Below are 20,708 nucleotides of genomic sequence, written 5' to 3' on the forward strand. Positions count from 1 at the left end.
TGCACTTGTGAATTTCTCCTATTCTGAAAGCTCAGTGTTGTTCAGAGCAACTGTTTTTCTACTGTTGGGTCATTCCACGCCAAGTGATCCAGGAGTGCTGCTCGGCCATCGCCGATCTTTACGAAAGAAAAATAAAATTGAAGGACGATTAATGTAATTAATGCAGCGGAAATGCGTTTGCATTCAGCCGACCCACCCACTACCACTATCCTCTCCTAACTATCACTAACTGTTGTCAACTACACAGCCACAACAGCGGCGCAAGCCTTCTTCCACGCCAGCGGCGTATTTTGAAACGCTGCTTTCGCTCTTCCTCCGCCTGGTTCGCCCGCTTTCGGTGCCGAGCAGCGACATCCGCTGCCTGATGTTGCTTGCGTTGCTCCTCGGTTTTGGGTTTCGGCAGCTCGTCGCCTTTGCTCAGAATCCGCCTTCTTTTGGCGCCTACTTAGCCAGACACCCGTACCCGGTTCGCACCCCGTTGTGTACTTGAATTCAGCCCATACGCTCCTTGCACACCCGCAAGCTCAGACTCGCCCGCGTATCTGGCGCAGTGTTGCCAGGTCATTTAGGCCGAAATTCAGGAGGTCGGCGTCAGAAAATTCAGTAGAATTCAGTAGATGTACTGAAAACAAGGGCAAACGGTCCACGGCGACCTAACTAGTGGGCCATATGATAAATAAACATGAATTATCACGATATATAGGCGATAGAATAAGTAAGATATACTTGTAATTTGGTGTAAACAGTAAAGACGTGCTTGCACACCGTCATTCGATCACGTACTCTCGCTCATACATATTCGCAGCTAAGTTATGCCAGTTCTTGTCTCCTATCAGTCGCTTCGTATGCAGCAGCCCAGTGATGGTTACAGTCGAAAGCTGTTCATGAGGTTCACCTCAGAAAATATCCGTTCCACGCACGCGCTCGAATGCGACAAGCAGAGGAGGTTCACAGCGAAACTTCCTAACCACGGAAACATAAGCTCATCGGAACTTGTCTTCATGTTTGCTATGTTACCTGGTGTCCTGTGAAATATGCATGATTCTGCAATGTATTTACTACTATACTATACTATTTATATAAATTGTTTTATATATATTTACTATAAATTGTTTTACTTGGGCAGCTGCTCGCTTTTTTAAAGGTGACTGCTTGCAGATGCCACCTAACGCGTAGACCCAGTGGTTTACCCAGAATTTCGTCTTTGGGGGTGGGGTTGGGTTCTGCAGGAGGAGGAGTGTCGTTGGGAGGAACCGAGAGGTCTGCCTGCCTGATTAGGCGGCATGTTTCTCGGGAAGGGAAAGGTGGTGGAGAGGAGGAGAGGAAAGGGTGAAGTGGAAGACCGAGCGGAATCCGCTCGGGGGGAGGATAGCTGCGTCCATGGGCCGACTTCAGGGGAACTGTGCCGGCATACGCCTATTACACATCTGAGGGAAACCCAGGAAAAACCCCAGACGGCACAGCCGGCCCGCGGATTCGAACCACGGACCTCCCAGCCTCCAAGCGCGCGCGTTACCGCTGCGTATGTATTTACATGCTTTTCACTCAATATTGCACAATCTCAGAGTTTAGGGGATCTCCTCCAGATTTTGGGGGGTGTAGGGGGGTGGTTCTGGGTAAATCACTGCGTAGACCCCTCACTATGTCAAAAGTACATGATTTTCTCGCTCGTACGCGGACTACGATGCAACCAGACAGTGCCAGCAAACGTGAATTGGAGTTCGCTATGCAAAACCACGCTTCAGGCAAAAAATTCAGTAGATTTAAGCGCGTTTTGATCTTTTTTCAGTATTTCAGTAGACCGACTCGAAGTTCAGTAGATCTACTGAAATTTCAGTAAACCTGGCAACACTGATCTGGCGCGCCGCCAAGACCATATCCACAGACGTACTCCTGTCCGTGACGTCACCCGCCGTGTCGGGCGTACATTGGGTACATTGCCTTCCGCCCTTCCGCAACGTGACCTACTTTCCCTTACTCTCAACTTTCCACTGCCTTCCTCTCTCACGCGGCGTACTTCCCTCTCCGCGTTTTGACCACTGATCGACACCGACATTTTTCCTTGAAACGCCGCTTGTACCTGAGAAACGTCATCATGACGTTGGTAGACAGACTGAAACTGAAACAAATGGGGAGGGGAGGGTTCCACGAATGGGCATGTGTTCGCTGCCTAACACACAAAGAAAAGTAGGACCCAAGGTCGCGTCGCTTTCAGGGACCATCGTAATCCCCTCAAGACCGTGGCTTTCGGGCGCGACCTTGTTCGCCCCCCCCCCCCCCCCTTATAATTCCAGCGTAGTTCAATTCTACCAAATTGGTGGCGCTGTCGAACACTATGAAGTCATTTGTTTGCAAACACGGAGAGGTCTCCGCCCCGCTATGACGTATCTCCCAGCATAAGCGTGACGTTGCGTCTCCAAGGGAAACGCTCGCGCCCCGGGCCCCGCCCACCGTCCGAGCGCGTCAGGGGTAGTCTGGGGAGGGTTGACGTGAGAGTGAGTGCAGCGCGGTGCTTCCGACTGCACTCACGGACAGCAGGAGCATGAGGAGCACGTATTGGAAGCAGTTTACAAGAATATACGATGAAGGAATCTATTAAATCAAAGATCAGTAATTGTCAGATGAGTTTACAACTGAAACGTCACCATACTGGACAGCTGTTTCGGTCTTACTTGGTCATCGTCAGCAGTGCGCAGGTATAGGCAACGTTTGTGTATGAGTTATGGAAAGAGGTTAAAAATCTACATCATTGATTCGGCGTGGTGAGTGCAGAGTTCGAGGTAACTCGTTACTGTAACTAAGTTCCTTTTTTTTTTTTGGTAACTTGTAACTTAACTCGGTACTTTTGCGCCGTGGTAACTTTCAGAGGAACTCGTTCATTTTTTAGGTAACTTTGCCAAAGTAACTTAAGTTCCAAGTTACTTTTAACTCGATTTTCACTCACGTCCACATATTTTCTTGCTTTCTCTCCGATTCCTTCATGGCATTTTTTGCCATAAAACGTGATATTCAATCAATTACAGTATTTTATTCAGGAAGTAAGAACCGCTGCCATTGAAATGAAGCTACCAAAAATGAAGAATGAAGGACCATTGTGCGCCCACAGGGAGTAAGATGCAAAGCGTTCGAATAGACCTCTACCAGAGAAACGTCATCATGACATAGACAGACTGAAACCGAAACAAATCGGAAGGAGAGGGCTGGGTTCCACGAATGGGCACTTGGTCGCTGCCTCCCGTTGAAAGAAAAGTAGGACCGAGGGTCGCGTCCCTTTAAGGGACCATATCGTAATCCCCACAAGACCGTGGCTCTTGGGCGCGACCTTGTTCACCTCTAGCTTCGAGCGTAGTTCAATTCTACCAAATTTTGGCGCTGTCGAACACTATGACGTCATTTGTTTACAAACAGGGAGAGGTCTATTGTTGGACATAACGAAAACGATCTAAGCGTGTTGCACTCCTCACCAGGCAACTCAAGGTCTAACTCAACTGCTCACGCGCACTCCACCTGCGTAATGCTATTTTGTGTCCGTAGTAACTTGGAAGTAACTCGTTCTTACTCAGTAACTGCGCGTACATTTCAGGCTGAAGAACTTCGTTCATACATGCTCGCGTGCTTGGAAAACTTATCTTGGAACTTGGAAAAGCAGCTATAGTCGTGTGAAAAGAAATCGAGTCCGTAGTCCGTCAGCTCTCAAAATATTACTGCGCCGCAGATAGGATGGCTGGACACAGAGAGGTCACGATCGCTCCTCCGCCAGATAATGTAATCCACCATACTCAGTCTGTTTCCGTATTGGCTGTTTAGACTGGCCACATGACACTGCGCTGCGTGGTGGCGCTGCAGTATTTCTCCTGGAGCGCTATTGCGTCTCCCTATCTCCAACGGTGTATGTTGACGGACCAGATTTTTTTTTTCTTAAGTTGAACACGAGTATAGTATCTGCTGCCAGCGCGTCAGGCCGGTGCCCTCCTTCAGAGCAACCCCCTTTAGTCCTTTACTTCGCTTTACGCAAACAAATTTTTGGTTTCCTTCGAGTTAATGAAATTGCACTGTACAACGAACTCTGGAGATAACGAATGCATTGCGCGTGGCGGTGACGATCGTTATAATCGAGATTGACAGGACCAAGCACATCATGTGATGTTATTGGTACAGGAAATGCTGTTGTGACGTCATTGATGTTGTAGCAGTGCAGCACCTTCATCCCCATCGCTACTGGTGCGAGGCACAGTCTCACGAGCACAATCATTAAAGCATCAGTTGGGCTCTCGCCACTAACCGAACAGGTTGTCGTTATTTAGAGCTCCCAACATTGGTGACCCGGACGTCGAACGTAAGGATCGAACATCGTCCTTAACCGCCATGTCCGTCGACCATCAAGCCCACCCGCCGCCTCCATCGAACCCATCCTTATCTGCAGTGGCTGTCAAGTTACCACAATTTTTTGACCGCAACCCGGCCGTGTGGTTTATCCAAGCGGAGGCGCAATTTCATCTCGCTGGCGTAACATCACAACTGACGAAATTTTACCACGTCACCTCCGCCCTCACCCCAACTGCGGCCGATGAGGTGTACGACGTCCTCGCCAACCCCTCGCCAACCACACCTTACGACCAGCTCAAGCAAGCACTCCTGCAACGCACCACCTCCTCCAGCCGGTCCCGCCTTCAACAACTGCTATCCGCTGAAGAGCTGGGAGACCGCCGCCCCACACAGCTACTTCGCCGAATGCGGCAGCTGCTTGGCGACAATTCCGCTACCATGCATGGTCGACGTTCTTCTCCGTGAACTATTTTTACAACGTCTGCCGCAGAACGTTCAAATGGTTCTGGCAACAGCAGCGAACATGTCACTCGACCAGCTGGCTACGCTCGCAGATGCGGTTGTTGAGGTCGCCACCCCGTCCATCGCTGCCACCGCTGCACCACAACACCCCGTTCTTCCAACACCGTCTGCAGCGGCAAGCCCTTCTGGCTCTCCGCAATTAGAAGAGCTTTGCCGCGAGTTCCGCGCGTTTGCCTCTCTAATTGCAGCATCACACGCTCCACCGCAGCAAACTCGTCAACCCTACCGTCGCCGCCGTTTCAGTCCGAGTCCACGGCGCTATTCTCCCAGCCGCTCGAATAGCAGAGACCGCGACGGAAGCCCGGCGACGACGATTTGCTGGTACCATCGCAAGTTTGGCGCCGAGGCCCGTCATTGCCTACTACCATGTTCTTGGCAGCAGGGAAACCCGCCCGCGGGCCATTGATGGCGACCAATGGTCCATCCTCCCAGTCCAGTCGCCTATTCTGTATACGGGACAAAACATCAGCCCGCCGCTTCCTTGTGGACACCGGCGCGGAGGTGAGCGTATTGCCAGCGAGCGGAAACGAACGCCGACAGCCACCTCTCTTCCACCTCACCGCTGTTAACGGATCTAAGATCCCCGTGTACGGTCAACGCTCCCTCACGTTGAACCTGTGTCTCCGCCGTGTGTTCCGTTGGCTCTTCCTGGTTGCGGCTGTCTCTCACCCCATTCTCGGCGCAGACTTTCTTAATAACCATCAGCTGCTCGTCGATATGCGCAACCACCGACTCATTGACTCTGCCACCAGCCTCACTGTCTCCGGAATACGATCGTCCCATCAGTCTCTGGGCGTGTCAGTCTTCCAAGCTGACGGTAATCCCTACCTTGCCGTCCTCAATGAGTTCCCTCAACTCACGCGCCCACCAGATTGGTCGAAGCCTGTCCCGCACAGTGTGGTTCACCACATCGAGACAAAAGGTCCTCCCGTCTTCTGCCGCCCCCGTAGACTACCGCCGGAGAAGCTGAAAATTGCGAAGGACGAATTTGACCACATGTTGGAAATGGGCATTATTCGTCCATCATCAAGCAGCTGGGCCTCTGCTCTCCACATGGTCCCAAAGAAAACCGGTGACTGGCGGCCATGTGGGGACTAAGAGCGCTTAATCGGGTTACCATCCCCGATCAGTATCCCATCCCTCATGTCCATGATTTCACGGCATTCCTTCACGGCGCGACGATTTTCTCGAAGCTTGATTTGGTGCGCGCTTACCACCAGATACCCGTTGCGGAAGCCGACATCCCAAAAACAGCCATAACAACACCGTTTGGCTTGTTTGAATTCCCACGGATGCCCTTCGGGCTACGGAATGCCGCCCAATCATTCCAGCGCTTCATAGATTCCGTCACCAGAGGTTTGCCATTTGTTTTTGCATACATCGATGACATCCTCGTGGCCAGTCATTCCGAAGAGGAGCACATCATCCATCTGCACAAGCTTTTCTCTCGTCTCTCCGAGTACGGAATTATTATTAACGCCAGCAAGAGCGAATTTGGCGTCTCCTCCTTGGACTTTCTGGGTCATAGGATTTCTGCGGATGGCCTCACACCACTCCCATCAAAAGTCAAGGCAATCGCAGAGTTTTTCCGGCCAACATCTCTCAGCCAGCTCCGCAAATTCCTGGGATTAGCGAATTTTTACCGCCGCTTCATCCCGCTTTGCGCTCAGATCCTTCGCCCATTGGAGCAGTTCCTCACCACCAAGTCTCCAGCGTCCCAACCACTGGCCTGGACTGCCGACTCCATCACTGCATTCGACAGAATCAAGGAGGCTTTGGCAAACGCCACCCTCCTTGCCCATCCTCGCCCAGATGCCCCAACTTGCATGATGGTAGACGCCCACGGCTACTGCCGTGGGCGCCGTGCTCCAGCAGAAGATGTCTGACGACTCGGATGATTGGACTCCCATCGGTTTCTTTTCACGCAAATTGCGCCCTGCGGAAACACGCTACAGTACGTTTGGACGCGAACTGCTCGCCATATCCCTCAGCGTCAAACACTTCCGGCACTTTGTCGAAGGCCTTGTCTTTACCATCTTCACGGACCATAAACCCCTCATCTATGCCTTCCGTTCGTCCGGTGCCAACTACACCACACGAGAGCAACGCCACCTTGCCTTTGTGTCGGAGTTCTCGACTGATATACGCCATCTCTCCGGTCTACAAAACTCCGTTGCCGACGCTCTCAGTCGCGTAGACATCGCCGCCGCTACCACCCCTGCCTTGTCACTCGACGTCATCGCCGATCTGCAGCTTCAGGATCCCGAGTTGGCCTCTTACCGCTCCTCGCCAACACGTCTTGACCTCAGGAACGTCGCGCTGCCTGGAGCTTCGTCAACCGTCTGGTGTGACGTGTCTACCGGCACTCCCCGCCCTTTTCTCCCGCAAACGATCCGCCGTGCTGTTTTCGACCAACTCCACGGCGCGGCCCATCCCGGCGTCCGGGCTACACATAAGCTGGTATCGGCTCGCTACGTCTGGCCCAACATGCACCGCGACGTCAAGCGCTGGGTCCAATCCTGTCTGCCGTGCCAGCGCTCCAAAATATCCCGGCAATGGAGATTCCCATATGACTCTATATATTATTATGGTAAGGGATCTCTTGATACGGGCAATCCTGTACACAAATGGGATATTATGATATAGGATCCCATACAGAAATGGGATCTTGCATGATACGGGACCTAGTGTGTAAACTGGATCTGGCGAGACTCTCAATCGACGTGTCAGTGGGTGCACACAGCACAAGTAGTCAACATGTGAACCTATGTAGCATATGAACCACTATAGCAGCAATCGATGCCTGCTATAGTGGCGTGTTAAATGTGTCCTCTGTGTCCAAAATTGCTGCGATACACTGTTGACTCTGTGTTCCAACCTCCTGTGTAGCCTCCTGTGTAGATGTTTGAAACATGCAATGGCTTTCAGTACGGATAGTGTCTCATTCTGCTATCTCGCTTTTGCCATAAATCCCTTAATTACAGAGTTAATGATAGGTGATTAGTCATTTTGCAGTTGCATACTTTCTCCAAGAGGATGTCAGCCTGGCCGTATAACCCAACTGCAAAAACGACGTCTATGCTGTTCACGTAGCTTCTTTAGAAAAAATTCTGTAACTGATCAAAATAAACACCCCGTGTAATATATCCTCTAGTATACCCCTTCATGGTGTAGGACCCCACAGCAGTCACATATACCATGACAGGTATAGGAGATCCTATGCTATGCTCTCATGGGGAGATAAGGCATATGGGATCACACATCAGTCCCATATCATGCCATATGGGGTACATAGATCCTATACCAATTCCTTATGGTGTGATATAGGACATACGGGATCCTACATCAGTCATATACATATATAAATGGTGTGTATAGGATCCTATAGAGACCCATATAAACCTATATGCCCTTTTCCAGTAGGCGAACACCGAGAGAACGTCGAGTGGTCGACCAGCTTCTGTGACTGATGAGAAGCATCGAAAGCAGCAGGTGGACGAATCGATTCAAAGCAGTAGCGTAGCCAGAAAAATATTTCGTGGGGGGGTTCTACGGGAACTTTAAATGGGGGAGAAGATATCACCCTTGTTTCTCTCTCCCAAATGCACTACCAAAGGTACGGTTTCGGGGGGGGGGGGCGAGTTGAACCCCCCTTTCTGGCTACGCCACTGATTCAAAGCGACCATCGCGTCACGCAACAACGCATCGCCACCCAGCAAGGCATATCGAAAGAACGAGTGGGCAACGTTATCGAGCACTTTGAAATCTGTTCGCGGTGTGTGCCTCGTAAACTCACAGAAGAGAACAAACGACAACGAAAAGTATGTTGCGAGCAACTTTTGAAACGTTATCGTGAAGAAAGAGGTGACTTCCTTTTCAATAGTATATAGTGATGGGAGACGAAAGCTGGATGCATCATTATGACCCAGAAGAAAAAAAAAAGCTAAGCATGGAATACCACCACTTCGATTCGCCGCAATCCAAGAAATTCAGGACTCAACCCTCTGCAAAAAAGGCTTTTCTTGACAGTGTTCTGGGATGGCAAACACGCGACGAAGTATCTGGAAGCTGGGAGGATGGCCGTGAATTCTGCGTGGTACATAGAGACGTTAAAACACATGAGAAGACGTTTCTGTCATGTTCGAAAATCCACTGAGCTGATCTTGTAACACGCTAACGCTCATCCACACACATCGAGCGCTACCACCTTGTGAAGTTTCGAACCCATCCCGATCTCTCCGCACTCACCGGATTTGACGCCCTGCGATTTTAATTTTCTCTCGAATTTAAAGAGGGATTTCAACACGGATGATAAAGTGGGAGACGCAGTGAGGTCGTGGATCAAGGAAAGACCGCCGGAATTCATTGACGGGATGAGAAAACTGGTTCACCGTTTGGGAAAAATGGCTATAGCCGTAAATGATGGTCGACTACGTTGAAAAGTAAATGTAAGATTTTGTAGACAATAAAATGTACTTTCGTGTCGAACACCTCTTTTCGTTTCGTTTCAACTCATGTATACGTTACTTTTCAGCGACCCTCTTATTTTGAGCGCCATAATATCACATTAAAGGGGCCGTAAACAGGCACAAAACGTGCACATTTCTCTGTGTTATATTATTGAAACTTAGGCAGTGAAAACTCCTTGCAATTACTAACGCTCAAAAACAACAGGCGCTAGCATACGGATGAAATATTCACTGCACTCTTCCGCATTTTAGCTCCGCCCCGCGCTCTAACTTTACGTCATTTTGACGTGGCGTTTTCCTCACCAATTACGATCGAGTGTTCCACGTATAATTTTATTTCAAATGCGGAATTGGACTAGATGAACGTGAATCCTCTTCTATTCAAAATCTAAACAGTTACAGCCTCAAACTGAAAAAGAAATGCGTTTAATCCAGGCATCATACGCGCACTACGTTTTCTGGGCAGTAGCACGCAGCACACCACGAGCGCGAATGAATATCGGGGAACACAGTTCCGGAATCTTAGGTAGGTGCGCTGGTGCGCGATGGAACATCTTCGTCATCTTCGAATGGTTCCGACAACTGGGCTGCCGTACTTTGGTTTGAGCGTCATCGCGTCACCAGCTCGCGTGGTACAGTGGATAGCGTGCTGGCCATGTCACGTCGTGACTGGGAGGAACCCGGGTTCGAATCGCGTCATGTGATAGCAGCCCAACTGTTGACGTTTGCGCCAGTCGGAGATGTTGAAGATGTCATGACGTTGAATTTCGGAACCACGGAGCGCAAAACGTCGTCACAGCTGATAACGATGTTTATTGGCTGGTAATTTGAAACGTCATGTGCGCAGCTCGGCCCCCCGATTGGACGGCAAAACGCTACGTAGCCATTTGACGTATGCGTGGTGAAGAGATGCTCGCTGGTTACTCATCTTTGAAAGCAGTTATATGGGTCAATGAGCTGGCACGAGCCGAACGAAATGCACATTCGGGTATTATGATCTGCGTTCTTTCATGGGGTATCATTATTTCAGAAATGTTTGGTGGCCTGTTTACGGCCCCTTTAAGACACATGGCACTGTGATCATGCGCTTTCTTATGCATGAAGTAACTGTCAAAATCATGTTTAACATACACTCTATAGGCGTCAGCCTATCTTGAGATCGATTTATTCGACCCTTACAACAACTCTCCGCTCTCGATGCACCTTCCGGGCATGATTCTTGAGTTCTAGGAACTTGCTTCGGAATGGGAGCTTAATGTTATCAATAACTGAGTCGATGAATGACTTGGCCTTGCTTTCAATGGTGATGATGATGTACTCCTTGTACTGGCGTAGTAGTTCTGTAGTGAGTATCCGTCCTAACCAATTCAGGGCGATCGTGGCTCCCGTAAACCTGGTAACATCTGCTACTCCAAAGTCAATCACCTGAAACACGTGAACTCAGTCTCGCTATAGCAGTTTTTGAAGCAGAGGTGCATAATATTACACTGCTCAAGCGAGGTTTCTGATATCTTCGCTGAATACCATTCAGACACCGCAGTACCCTAACACAAGTTATATTTGTCGCCATACCTGGTACACAGCTGAAGCGCACAAGGATGTCAACGAACCTTGCGTTGATCCGTGCAAGAACAGGGATCAAACTTTGCACCGACTTCCCAATTTGGGCCCTGAATATTACGAAATGACTAGCGATTACAAAGTTTTCACTTACACCTACGCAATATTTAATATGCTCATCAGAAAAGCAACTGCGCCACCTTCTGTCTCTTTAATACTAGGATACTACTTTACTACTAGGATAGCAATGTCCTTGTAGTGTCCGCAGTGAGTGGAGACATCGCTTTGGTCTGTGGGGGGGTCTCAATTTCAAGTTAATGAGTTGCTACTTCGGGAACCTATCGCGACAAGAAAGAATACACTGCCGTTTTTCTCGCTTCAAACCATGGCTCAAAACTTTGCAGAACAACCAATCTGGAACCGCATGTGTTTCATGCTTATACTTGTCTCCGGAACACGCTGAATTTGCAAGTGCCCTTTCCAAGGCCCGATAGACAGCGCACGACGCCAAGTGGGGAATTTTCCTCAGGAGGGGCACACAGTTACCATGGGAACTGGTGCGTGCGCCATAAAGAGTCGCGCGTCTCGTTTGCTACGGTAAAACGTATTGTATTTGTGGGGACTGAGGGAGAGAGTGAAACGGGATCGTATCGGCATATGACCTCACACGACATAATCGGGGGGGGGGGGGGGGGTGAAATCCCCGCGTCATCATGATTCATCCACACCCTTCGGTGTTTCCTTACTTGCTGCAGTGGAATAGGTGGTGGTTGTGCGATGATCGGGTGATGGTGCTTTAGGGGGCCTCAACTGTTACGTTTATGAAGTGTGCATGTAGCTTAATTGGAAGCGATCGGAGGGGAAAACGCAGACGTAACGTCGCTCCATCTGCAGTACCCCCCCCCCCCCCCCGCGTCAAGTTTCTTCTACTTCGCGATCCTTTTTTTTTTCAACCAGTTCTTCTTTGCAGACGAATTTTCCGGCGCAGAATACAGCTCACTGACATGAACGAGACTTTCTAATATGTGTAATATGGCAGAAATAACCTGATCAGGGCCAACCTCCCTGTACTTTTCCCGTCCCTGCACCTGCCTTCGAGTTGCCTCTATTTTTTGCCTCAAGGACGTGGTTTCGCGCGTTCTTCACAACGTGGCTACGTTTCTCACTAAATGGAATAACTTACACACAATTTGGAAGTAACTTGTTACTTTCTGAACGTAAGGTGAGGCGCTCCACTTACCAGTTTTAAGCTTCGTTACAGACTTTGTTACGCAAAGTAACTGAACGTGCGAAAAAATCGTTTTCTAATGTAATCTATAAGACCCTCTTATTATAAGCTGCGTTACGAGGTCAACCTACACCTCCCGTGCATTCTACCAAAATCTGTTTTTGCACGAACATGCGTTAAAAAATTCCACGCCAAAACACCCCTTGTACAGTATTTCACCTAACAGACGGGTATGCCACAATCATGGCTGGTTGGCGCACCTTGAACTGGGTAAGGACGGGTACTTCGTCTTTGACGCGGATCTGAAGACCAACGGTGAGGCCGACTAGTAGTACGTCCATGTGACCCTCAAGTTCGAGCACGGTGACCGGACGGAAGTTGTAAAGGCTGCGGATGGTGATGTTGCCGAAACCCAGCTGCCCGTCGATGGCCACTGTCGAGGAGTCGAGGACTCGCAAGATAGTGTCCGCGGTGCGTCGCAGTCGGCTCAAACCTTCCACTGTGACGTTGAAAATGCGTCCCCTGTCCAGAAGCACCTCTTCCAAAGTGAGCGGGTCCAGCGTAGAGGCCACCGAGGGATCGTGACCTAGCCGTTCCACGATAAGATCCAGCAGGTTGTTGGCTAGCCAAACGTCGCGGCGGTACGCACGTGCCAGGATGCGTTGATTGATCTCTGGGAATCCCGTTCATTACAGCCATAAACGAACGAGTAATGCGAGTCATCCGAGTCATAAGAGCGTCAAACATGCAACGCTAGTCAAGGGAAGAGCCTCAGGACGAGAGCCGTCGATGTTTCGAACGCGGACTGTTCTTCTGTGTACTGTCCTCATCATTGGCATTGTATTTAAAGGGTAAGGAATTACGCGTTAAAGGGCTCTTGGGTATTGCAGGCCAACAACAACTAGCTAGCTGTAGCTGGCTGATTACAATGCCAGTGTCGAGGGCGGTGGCCAGAAGAAGAACAGTACTCTGTTCGGAATATCCGCGGCTCTCGTCCGGACGCTCTCTCCTTCTTTCTATGTAGCGCTCGTGTTATACAACGAAAGCAATCTCCCCTTACTTGCGAATCCTGCTGCTGTACAAATCAGGCAGAGCCAAATGAGGCATTTGTGCATGGTTCGTTACGCGTCCACGTAAGAGCGGCTTCGCTTGATTCCACACACTCGCCACAAAATAGTATGCTACGAAACACGCTGTCTTCGTCGTTTTCACATTCGCAACAGCATTCGCTGAAAACCAGGAAAAGTCAACACGGATTTACACGACGCTTAGACTTGCGGGATGCTTGAAGCGTCCCTCCTAGGCGTCGTGCCTTGCTATTTGTAGTGCGCCGTGCATTGTATGTAACCTCACTTCACATTGCATTGGCAATGCAACGTAAAACGATAATGATAATTTGTACCTTTACGTCGCGAGACAACTATGATCATGAGTGACGCCACAGGGTCGGTCAGAACTTAAATTATAATAATTGGTTTCAGGCGCGGATCTAGAGGGGGCCCTAGATCCACTAGGGGCCCCCTCTCAATTTCTGCCTTGACATATACTGCTTCAATTGACCCGAGGTTGTGCATGTAGCATGCTGCCCCCCCCCCTTTTTTTTATATTTCACGAAAATTCTGAATCTGCCCCTGGTTGGTTTTTATTACCATCCATTTTGAGCAGCAGCTCGGCATTTAACTTGCGTAGTAAAATTAGAAAATTTGCATTAGGAAAGTTTCTGTATTCTTGACGAGATAGGAATAGCAGCGTTTTGACACCGTGTAACAATCTGAACTTTTACGGTGATACAGCAAGTCATCTGCAAACAAGAAAGAAAAACATAATAAACAAACGAAAGTGATGCACGAAAATAGCATTCCTTCTTACAACTAGCGCCGGACACTTCCTTACACTCTGATGGAGCATATTTTGACAAGGCCACTGTTTCTTTGTTGTTGTTGTTTTTCTTTTTTCAACTGGAGTGCCTCCATACTAGCTCCCGTCTATTCAGGCAGTATTCAGCTAATATTCGGGCCCCCTACCTTCAACGGTGCCAGAACACACTAAAACATCATCTGGGTAGCAGAAGTAGAAGGACCATCAATGTGCATGGAGCAAAGTGCCTGTCATACGCTGAAATGTTTCGAGGGGATGACACGTGTCAAATGGCATGACATCGAACTCGAATGAACCGTCGGCGGTGACTAATGATGATAACATTCTCTCACGATGATTTTCGTCCACCGAAATCCGCCAATAGCCGGTGTTGTATCGTGATAAGGCTGGTTTTCTCGCGCACAAGATTGCCTGGTGCTGATATGGTGACGTCACAGCCTCCGATTGAGATGCGTGATCACTTTTTGTAGCAAAGCCTTACTCGTGAATAAACTATGGACTTCATAGTGGAACGTCATGCTGAGGAGTTGTGAAATTCGTTGGGCAGATGTAGCATTGGCGACGAGGACTGGATAGAACAAGTAGCAAGACCCAAGGACAAATCCTTCGAGGATTATCTGGAGCGCTTCCAGATCCACGCGAACGGCAATGCTATCAAGACAAGCCACAGCGGCAACGTTGCTGAGCTTCCTCGGTGCAACTACCTACAGGACATCCAAGAACTTGTTGGTGCGTACCTTCCTGCAAGTGAGACATTCAATGAACTAGCAGTGCTTCCCAAGAAACATTTTTCACCATGAAGGTCTCTTTGCTGAACGTGCGAAGTTTCACCGAGGGTACAAAGAAAAAAGGGGAAAGTTTGGCTGTCGCCTTGAAGAAGCTAGCAAACGCGTACGAGTGCTTGTCCGTGTCAGTTGGTTCTTGTGCCTCTCCCTGCACTGTACTATATGGATTTGTATTACCAACGAGCCGCTTCAGTACCGTTGCTCAAACGCCTGCGGCTTTGGCTTTTTCTGGACAAAGTCTTTTCGAGACAGGTATGTCAGGTTCGTGATATTCAGCAGCCTCTGCGTCGAAGGAAGTTGCGGGTGCAAACTGGCTATGGGCAAGGTATACTTGCTATGCATCAGTGGTGCTTCAACGTTAGACTGTCTCGGCTACAGAGGATGTGCGTCGTCTACGCAGTTCTCATCAGGATTTTGTACAGTGGACATATACGGTAAGACATTGCTTTCGTTGTGGTCCTTCTCACGAACCAGTCCCTTTTTGAACATCAAGCGTTCGGAATGTGGAAAAGGGGGTCACATGAAAAGAGTCAGTGTGCCGCTGGGCGTGCCCACTCTAAACCAAAACGATGTGGCATGATGTGGTTCGGTACAATTCAGTAGCCGGAATAGCACTACTAAACCGAAGCTGAAGGTAGAAGGTAATTGCGTTGAGTTCGTGGACACAAGTTCTACGGTAAGGTCTCATTCACACGAACGTGGCTCCCGCACACCTGCATGCCCTGAAAGGCCAGCCACGCTGTGAGTTTCTCGGGACGGGGTCACCGTGCGTGAAAAGACATGAACATCACCATAGACTTTATTAAGAGAACGGACAGCCCACGGCGAGAAAAATGTTTGTGCAACAGCCCCAGGGATGGGCAGTATTTAAATACATTGTATTTAAAATAGTATTTAAAATATAAATACGTGTATTTAAATACAGGCAAGAAAAATGTATTTATATTTAAATACCGTTTTAGGTGTATTTATATTTAAAATACACTTAAATACACATATCTCATCCTCCCGTAACTTGTGGGTTTCCTTGAGTTCCACATTGTTAGCCTCCAGCGATGAAGGGTTATCTTGGTTAGAGGTTACAGGTCACACATCCCGTGTTTTCGGGGAAATAAGAACATTCTTATTTCTATCCCCGCTTCCAAGACTGAAGGAAAGGGGGTGGCGATGCCGTCATTCGCACATTGTGCTGTTTTCTAGAAGGACGGAAATCCCCGAACACACGGGATGAGTGACAATTTGGGAAAGATGTGATTCGTAACCCTCTTGCGTCACTTGACAAATTCACTGGGAACTCAGGACAATGGCTGCAGCACACCGGACAGTTTTTGACGGGGAGCTTTTCACTGTCGTCGCTGAAGATGAAAAGCCGAAGGAGGCAAGCAACCTGGTGTATACGATTGAACGGAAACATCTCCTTGAGTCCGAGGAGCAGCGGGGGAGGGGACTGGACATGACAGACAGGGGACAAGAACCGACAACGACGACTCAAAACCAGCAAATGAACACTTTATTCAACAGAAATGATAACGAGTTCGTTAGTTGGTTTTGAGTCGTCGTCGGTTCTTGTCCCATTACTGTCTTGTCTAATACCCTCCCTCGCTGCTCCTGGGACTCAAGGAGACGTTTCCGTTCAATGGAAAGTCGGTCCACCCAAGATGCTGAAATCATCACACGGTTACATCCCATTTCGCCTATTCCCATTACGCCTAATCCGGATTATCGGATTATAGAGGCGGGAGGGGTGACAGGCGTTAGGCGAAATGGGACTGCCGTGCAATCTCATTAGGCGAAACAGGACTGCCGGCATGTGGGCGTTACTTACACGCCCCGCCCCGATGGTGACGTCTACAACAAATGAATGCGCTCGTCCGACAACAAACTTACGTTGTCCGAAACAAGGACCCCTTACATTTGCAAATGAAGGTGTGTGCGATACCACTAATAATAAAATGAATAGATTATTATCGAGTTAAACTTTTCCGTGGATTCATGAATGGATGGATGAACATTTAACGTAAAAAAATGGATGCGTTCCCCTACAGTCTGGACACCGAAATGGACCTGCTATTACCCGCTTTTTCTTTTCCGTTTCTTTTCCTTTTTCCCTTTCTCATTTTTTTTTTTTTAATAGCAAGCCGGTTCTTTGCCTGGCTAACCTTGCCTTCCTTTTTTTTTTCTTAATAAACATAAACACCCCCCTCCCCCCTACTACTATGCAAAATCACTAGCACGGTCGCAGGTCTTTCGTGCGGCTCGTAGAATTGGACTTGGAATGAAAAAAAGAGCAGATTTTTGCTCAACGCATGGCGAAGAGCAATCCAGCAAGGCGGACGACGAACAATACAAAATGATATGGCGTCACAGGATGAACGCGATGGTCCAACGCAGCCATGTGAATTTGTATAAAATGGTTTAATTTCTTCAGAGGGTCCAGCAGATAAATGAGAAACAGCAGGCAATGCTTACTTCCGGCCACATGCCTTTCACGCAGGAGGAGGGCGCCTGCGGCGTCATCAGTGAAAAACTACAGATGTTTGAACTAAAACTTCAGAATGGCGGTAACATCTCATTACGGCCCGAGTCTCATTACGGCCGAAGTCTCATTACGGCCGAAAGTCTCATTACGGCCGAAAATCCTTTAATCCCCAAGTGTCTCGTTACGGCCAAAGTCTCAATACGGCCGAAGGTAGTCTCATTACGGCCGAAGATGTCTCATAACGGCCAAAAAGAAAAAAGAAGCATCCACCATACTAGCTCTGTATATACTGTGTTTTATGCTTCCCAAAATGTGTCCGAGGCGGTGTGCCCCCACGGCTTGTGTCACACACAATGGTTCATGCACACAATATTGCGACAGTGTTTCATGCATCCCTCGTGAAAAATGTTTTTATTGTCATATGTGTCACACGATATTTGTATGTGTTACGCCATTTTCTCTCAGTATTCAAGCAACATCCTACTCGTTGGTTCTGTGAGCAAACTGTATGTGTGTGTGTTCTGAAAAGTACTCCACAAGGGAGCCCACTGGGAGCTCCAGGAGTCACATGACCTATGACCATGATCTTCTCCCCCACTAGCTGCCTTCTACAATTTACGTCCATCTGAAATTTACAAAAAAGTACATAAGCCACTGAACAAAATGACATATGCTCTTGTTTGATGATGACTATAAGACATATGCTGTCAAGCAGACTTTTTTTTTTCATATATTCAAAACATATTCAAGAATTATGGACAACAATGACAATTACGTCATAATAATGCAGCTGCATAGCCAGGAAACTATTTCAGGAGGTGTTTTATGAGGCTTGACATGGGGTGGAGGAGTCCCCCTCGTCAGTGCTTTATCCAGACCCCCCCTAACTTTTTTGCCTGTGCACCCCCTACAGGGGGTGCCCTTGCGATTTCAGCTCCAGATACATCTGTAATGATATGTTAAGCTGTAATGACGTAACTATTCCAACAATTTTTTCCAACACCCTTCTCGTGCTTGGGATTCTGGATAAACCACTACCCCTTGTTCATTTTCGTGGGGCACTACATTAGAGCTTATGCCACTGCACTGATGTCACAATGTTAAAAGTGTGTGTCACTCTGGGCATTCGGAATTCCTCTAAGCGACAATATGTAAATTCAGAATATCCGAAGGGTAAACATCAGATGTTACCTGCAGGCTTCATGCTGAAACGCGTGTACGCAAAACACTTCCGCCGTGGTTGGCGACGCCGTTAGTGTAATCATACACGCAAGACAATTGCGGGCACATGGAGTAGTGGCAGCAACCTGAAAACGATACATTTTCTTGTTACATATGAGTAATCAAAAATATACATTCCCACATGTTTCGTTTTGTCGTTTGTAGGAAGCGCTAGTAAGGGAACAGCACTTGGTTGGTCACATGCAAGCCACAATGCGAAAGGTGCCGATATTTCGATTACGCGATCAAAAATTAAAAGTCTACAACCATGCACACTTCCCCATGCAATTACTTCCCCAGCATCGTGAGACATGACACCCATGACATGACACCATGTATTCACGTATAGTGTAATGTGAAATGATATGCAGGAATGAAAAAGATGCCAACATACCTGTAATCCAGTGTCCCATAAGCTTGATTCGATTTTCTGGCAGCTACCAAGAAGAGCAAATGCACGATTCACAAGTTTCGTTTCGCCATTTTCAAGCAATCCCACGTGACCTCCTTTGGATCAGTGAAAAGTGAAAATTACTCGCGTCATGAACATATATGTTCATCTCAGCGCAAATCACGTTTCGCATGCTATAGAAGGAGGGGGGATCAATACTCTTCCTTTCGTGTTTTGATATCTTGTTGTTTTGCTACTCTCACTTCGGAGTTCGGATGGTGTCTAGCAACGTTGGGTACCTCGTTTCTTGTGTGTGTGATCGAGTGGTTGCTGTTTACGATATGTTCATATATCGCTTTGTAGTGCTGTAATGTGCAAATTAGCGGACTTTATAGCGGCTCTCTATTTTCCGTCGTTGTCTTTCGAGCAGCGCCTGTTGTTCCGGTAAAAATCGAGTTGAATGAATCGCCACAGCCCCAACGTATATCGCGCAGTGTTGACCAAGACCAAGTCAAGCAGGAATTCTGGTGAGTAATGCTTTCGTAGATTGCCTGTCTTAGTAGTGTGCTGTCCACACATAGTTGGATTCTCATAAGAGTAATTTAAATTAATCAAAACAGCTGAAGTGCCTGTAATAGATGTAACTCGGTATCCGTTCGTAGGTTTGCGCCGTTTCTAGTTGGTTGCGCGTTTAGGAACAACAAATTTATTCGAAGACGATAAGATACCGATAATGCATCACCGTACAGCAGCATTTACTCGTATCATTGTGAGCCATATTTCATTTGTTAAAATTTGTCGTCGTATTTCTTCAAAAATAAAAGCGCAAGTCGGCGTACTTGAATTGATCTCCAAGAACTGCTTACGTCGAACGTCTGCAAATGTTGTACTTATGTGCCTTCGCGCACCATAGTAGGCACAAAGCATATCTGATTAGAATAAATACTTCAAGAGGAAGTCATTCAAATACATTGTTATTTATAGCTGGTTTTCCATTCCAGGCATGGTATGTGGCTGCACGAAGGATTCCGGAAAAGAAAAACAACAACATGGCTAATAGGATGTTGCTGCCCAGGGAGTCCTGGCGAAGAGGTGAGCTGTTAAGATCATCATAAGGTTCTGTTGTGAAGTGAGAAATTTTGTAGTAGTGCACGAATGTTAATTCGTGCACTACTTTTATAAAAAAGAAACCAGAAATGGAAAGTTATGCATGCATCATTTCATGAATTGTAATGTATTACTATTTGATATTCACATGTTTCCATTAAGGGAATGAACTACTGAACCTATATTCATATCATGGTCATGCTCTGTGTTTACCGGGAAGTCACATTTTTAAGGCTTGTCATTCTTTTGTCTAAATGAATATTTATGTTAACCTTGTATGAAATAGCAGACACGTATCAACACGTGTGCAGCTTGTGCACATTAAAATGAGCCATGTAGAGACAAATGCTTGTTGTTGTTTTTTTTAATATTCTAGCCTATTCATGGTTGCTCATCGCTTCTTGCAGGTTTACTCATTCCAGAAGCAAGAATTGTATCATTGTAAGGCGAATGGAAATAAACTGACATCGACTGAGATAGGTGCTCTGTCATGGCCAATGACTGTCGGATGGCTCCAAAAGCGTCACAACAAAGCCAATATTCATCTAGCTCTCTACAAGTAGCTAACTCTACATAGTAGCCTGCTTCACAGCCTACAATAGCTTGTGGGAGTACACATTACACAATATGTTGCATTGTGCTGTGGTATGATAACATACCGTTTGTCTCGCAATATGTGTATATAAATATGATAAGGGCCCTAAGGGCACAGTGCATGGCTTATACCCTGCTGAATATATAT

General features: G+C 47.8%; 3 protein-coding genes, 2 long non-coding RNA genes and 1 pseudogene across 7 annotated transcripts in view; 4 read left to right on the top strand and 2 right to left on the bottom strand.

Annotated features, from left to right (window-relative positions):
• Positions 1-4,281: 4,281 nt before the first annotated feature.
• LOC135398333 (uncharacterized) lies at positions 4,282-6,422 on the top strand (annotated as a pseudogene).
• Positions 5,254-5,946, top strand: LOC135385212 (uncharacterized). Its single transcript, XM_064614442.1, has one exon. It carries the CDS (start codon positions 5,254-5,256, stop codon positions 5,944-5,946), a length of 693 nt encoding a protein of 230 aa, XP_064470512.1.
• A 4,043-nt stretch (positions 6,423-10,465) lies between the features above and the next one.
• LOC135398344 (uncharacterized) lies at positions 10,466-13,458 on the bottom strand. The gene is made up of 3 exons (XM_064629762.1): positions 13,166-13,458; positions 12,366-12,778; positions 10,466-10,742 (listed from the first exon to the last, which is right to left on the bottom strand). The coding sequence occupies exons 1-3, from the start codon at positions 13,218-13,220 to the stop codon at positions 10,482-10,484; spliced, it is 729 nt and encodes a 242-aa protein (XP_064485832.1). The 5' UTR covers positions 13,221-13,458; the 3' UTR covers positions 10,466-10,481.
• Positions 13,459-14,417: 959 nt separating this feature from the next.
• LOC135378018 (mRNA (2'-O-methyladenosine-N(6)-)-methyltransferase-like) overlaps positions 14,418-20,708 on the top strand; it is a 109,079-nt gene continuing 102,788 nt past the window's right edge. The window contains exon 1 of one of the 3 annotated variants that reach the window (XM_064610836.1): positions 14,418-15,202. In XM_064610836.1, coding sequence (XP_064466906.1) covers positions 15,085-15,202 — 118 coding nt within the window. In that variant the 5' untranslated portion in view covers positions 14,418-15,084. The remainder of the gene's footprint in view (positions 15,203-20,708) is intronic. The other 2 variants (XM_064610835.1, XM_064610834.1) reach the window with 2 other exon arrangements.
• Positions 17,372-19,010, bottom strand: LOC135398353 (uncharacterized). Its single transcript, XR_010424090.1, has 3 exons — positions 18,863-19,010; positions 18,439-18,554; positions 17,372-17,872 (listed from the first exon to the last, which is right to left on the bottom strand). It is a non-coding gene; the product is annotated as an uncharacterized LOC135398353 (long non-coding RNA).
• LOC135398348 (uncharacterized) lies at positions 19,152-20,443 on the top strand. The gene is made up of 3 exons (XR_010424089.1): positions 19,152-19,386; positions 19,861-19,951; positions 20,374-20,443. It is a non-coding gene; the product is annotated as an uncharacterized LOC135398348 (long non-coding RNA).

This window comes from Ornithodoros turicata, chromosome 1, assembly GCF_037126465.1.
Source record: "Ornithodoros turicata isolate Travis chromosome 1, ASM3712646v1, whole genome shotgun sequence".
In the NCBI taxonomy this organism is placed as follows: domain Eukaryota; kingdom Metazoa; phylum Arthropoda; class Arachnida; order Ixodida; family Argasidae; genus Ornithodoros; species Ornithodoros turicata.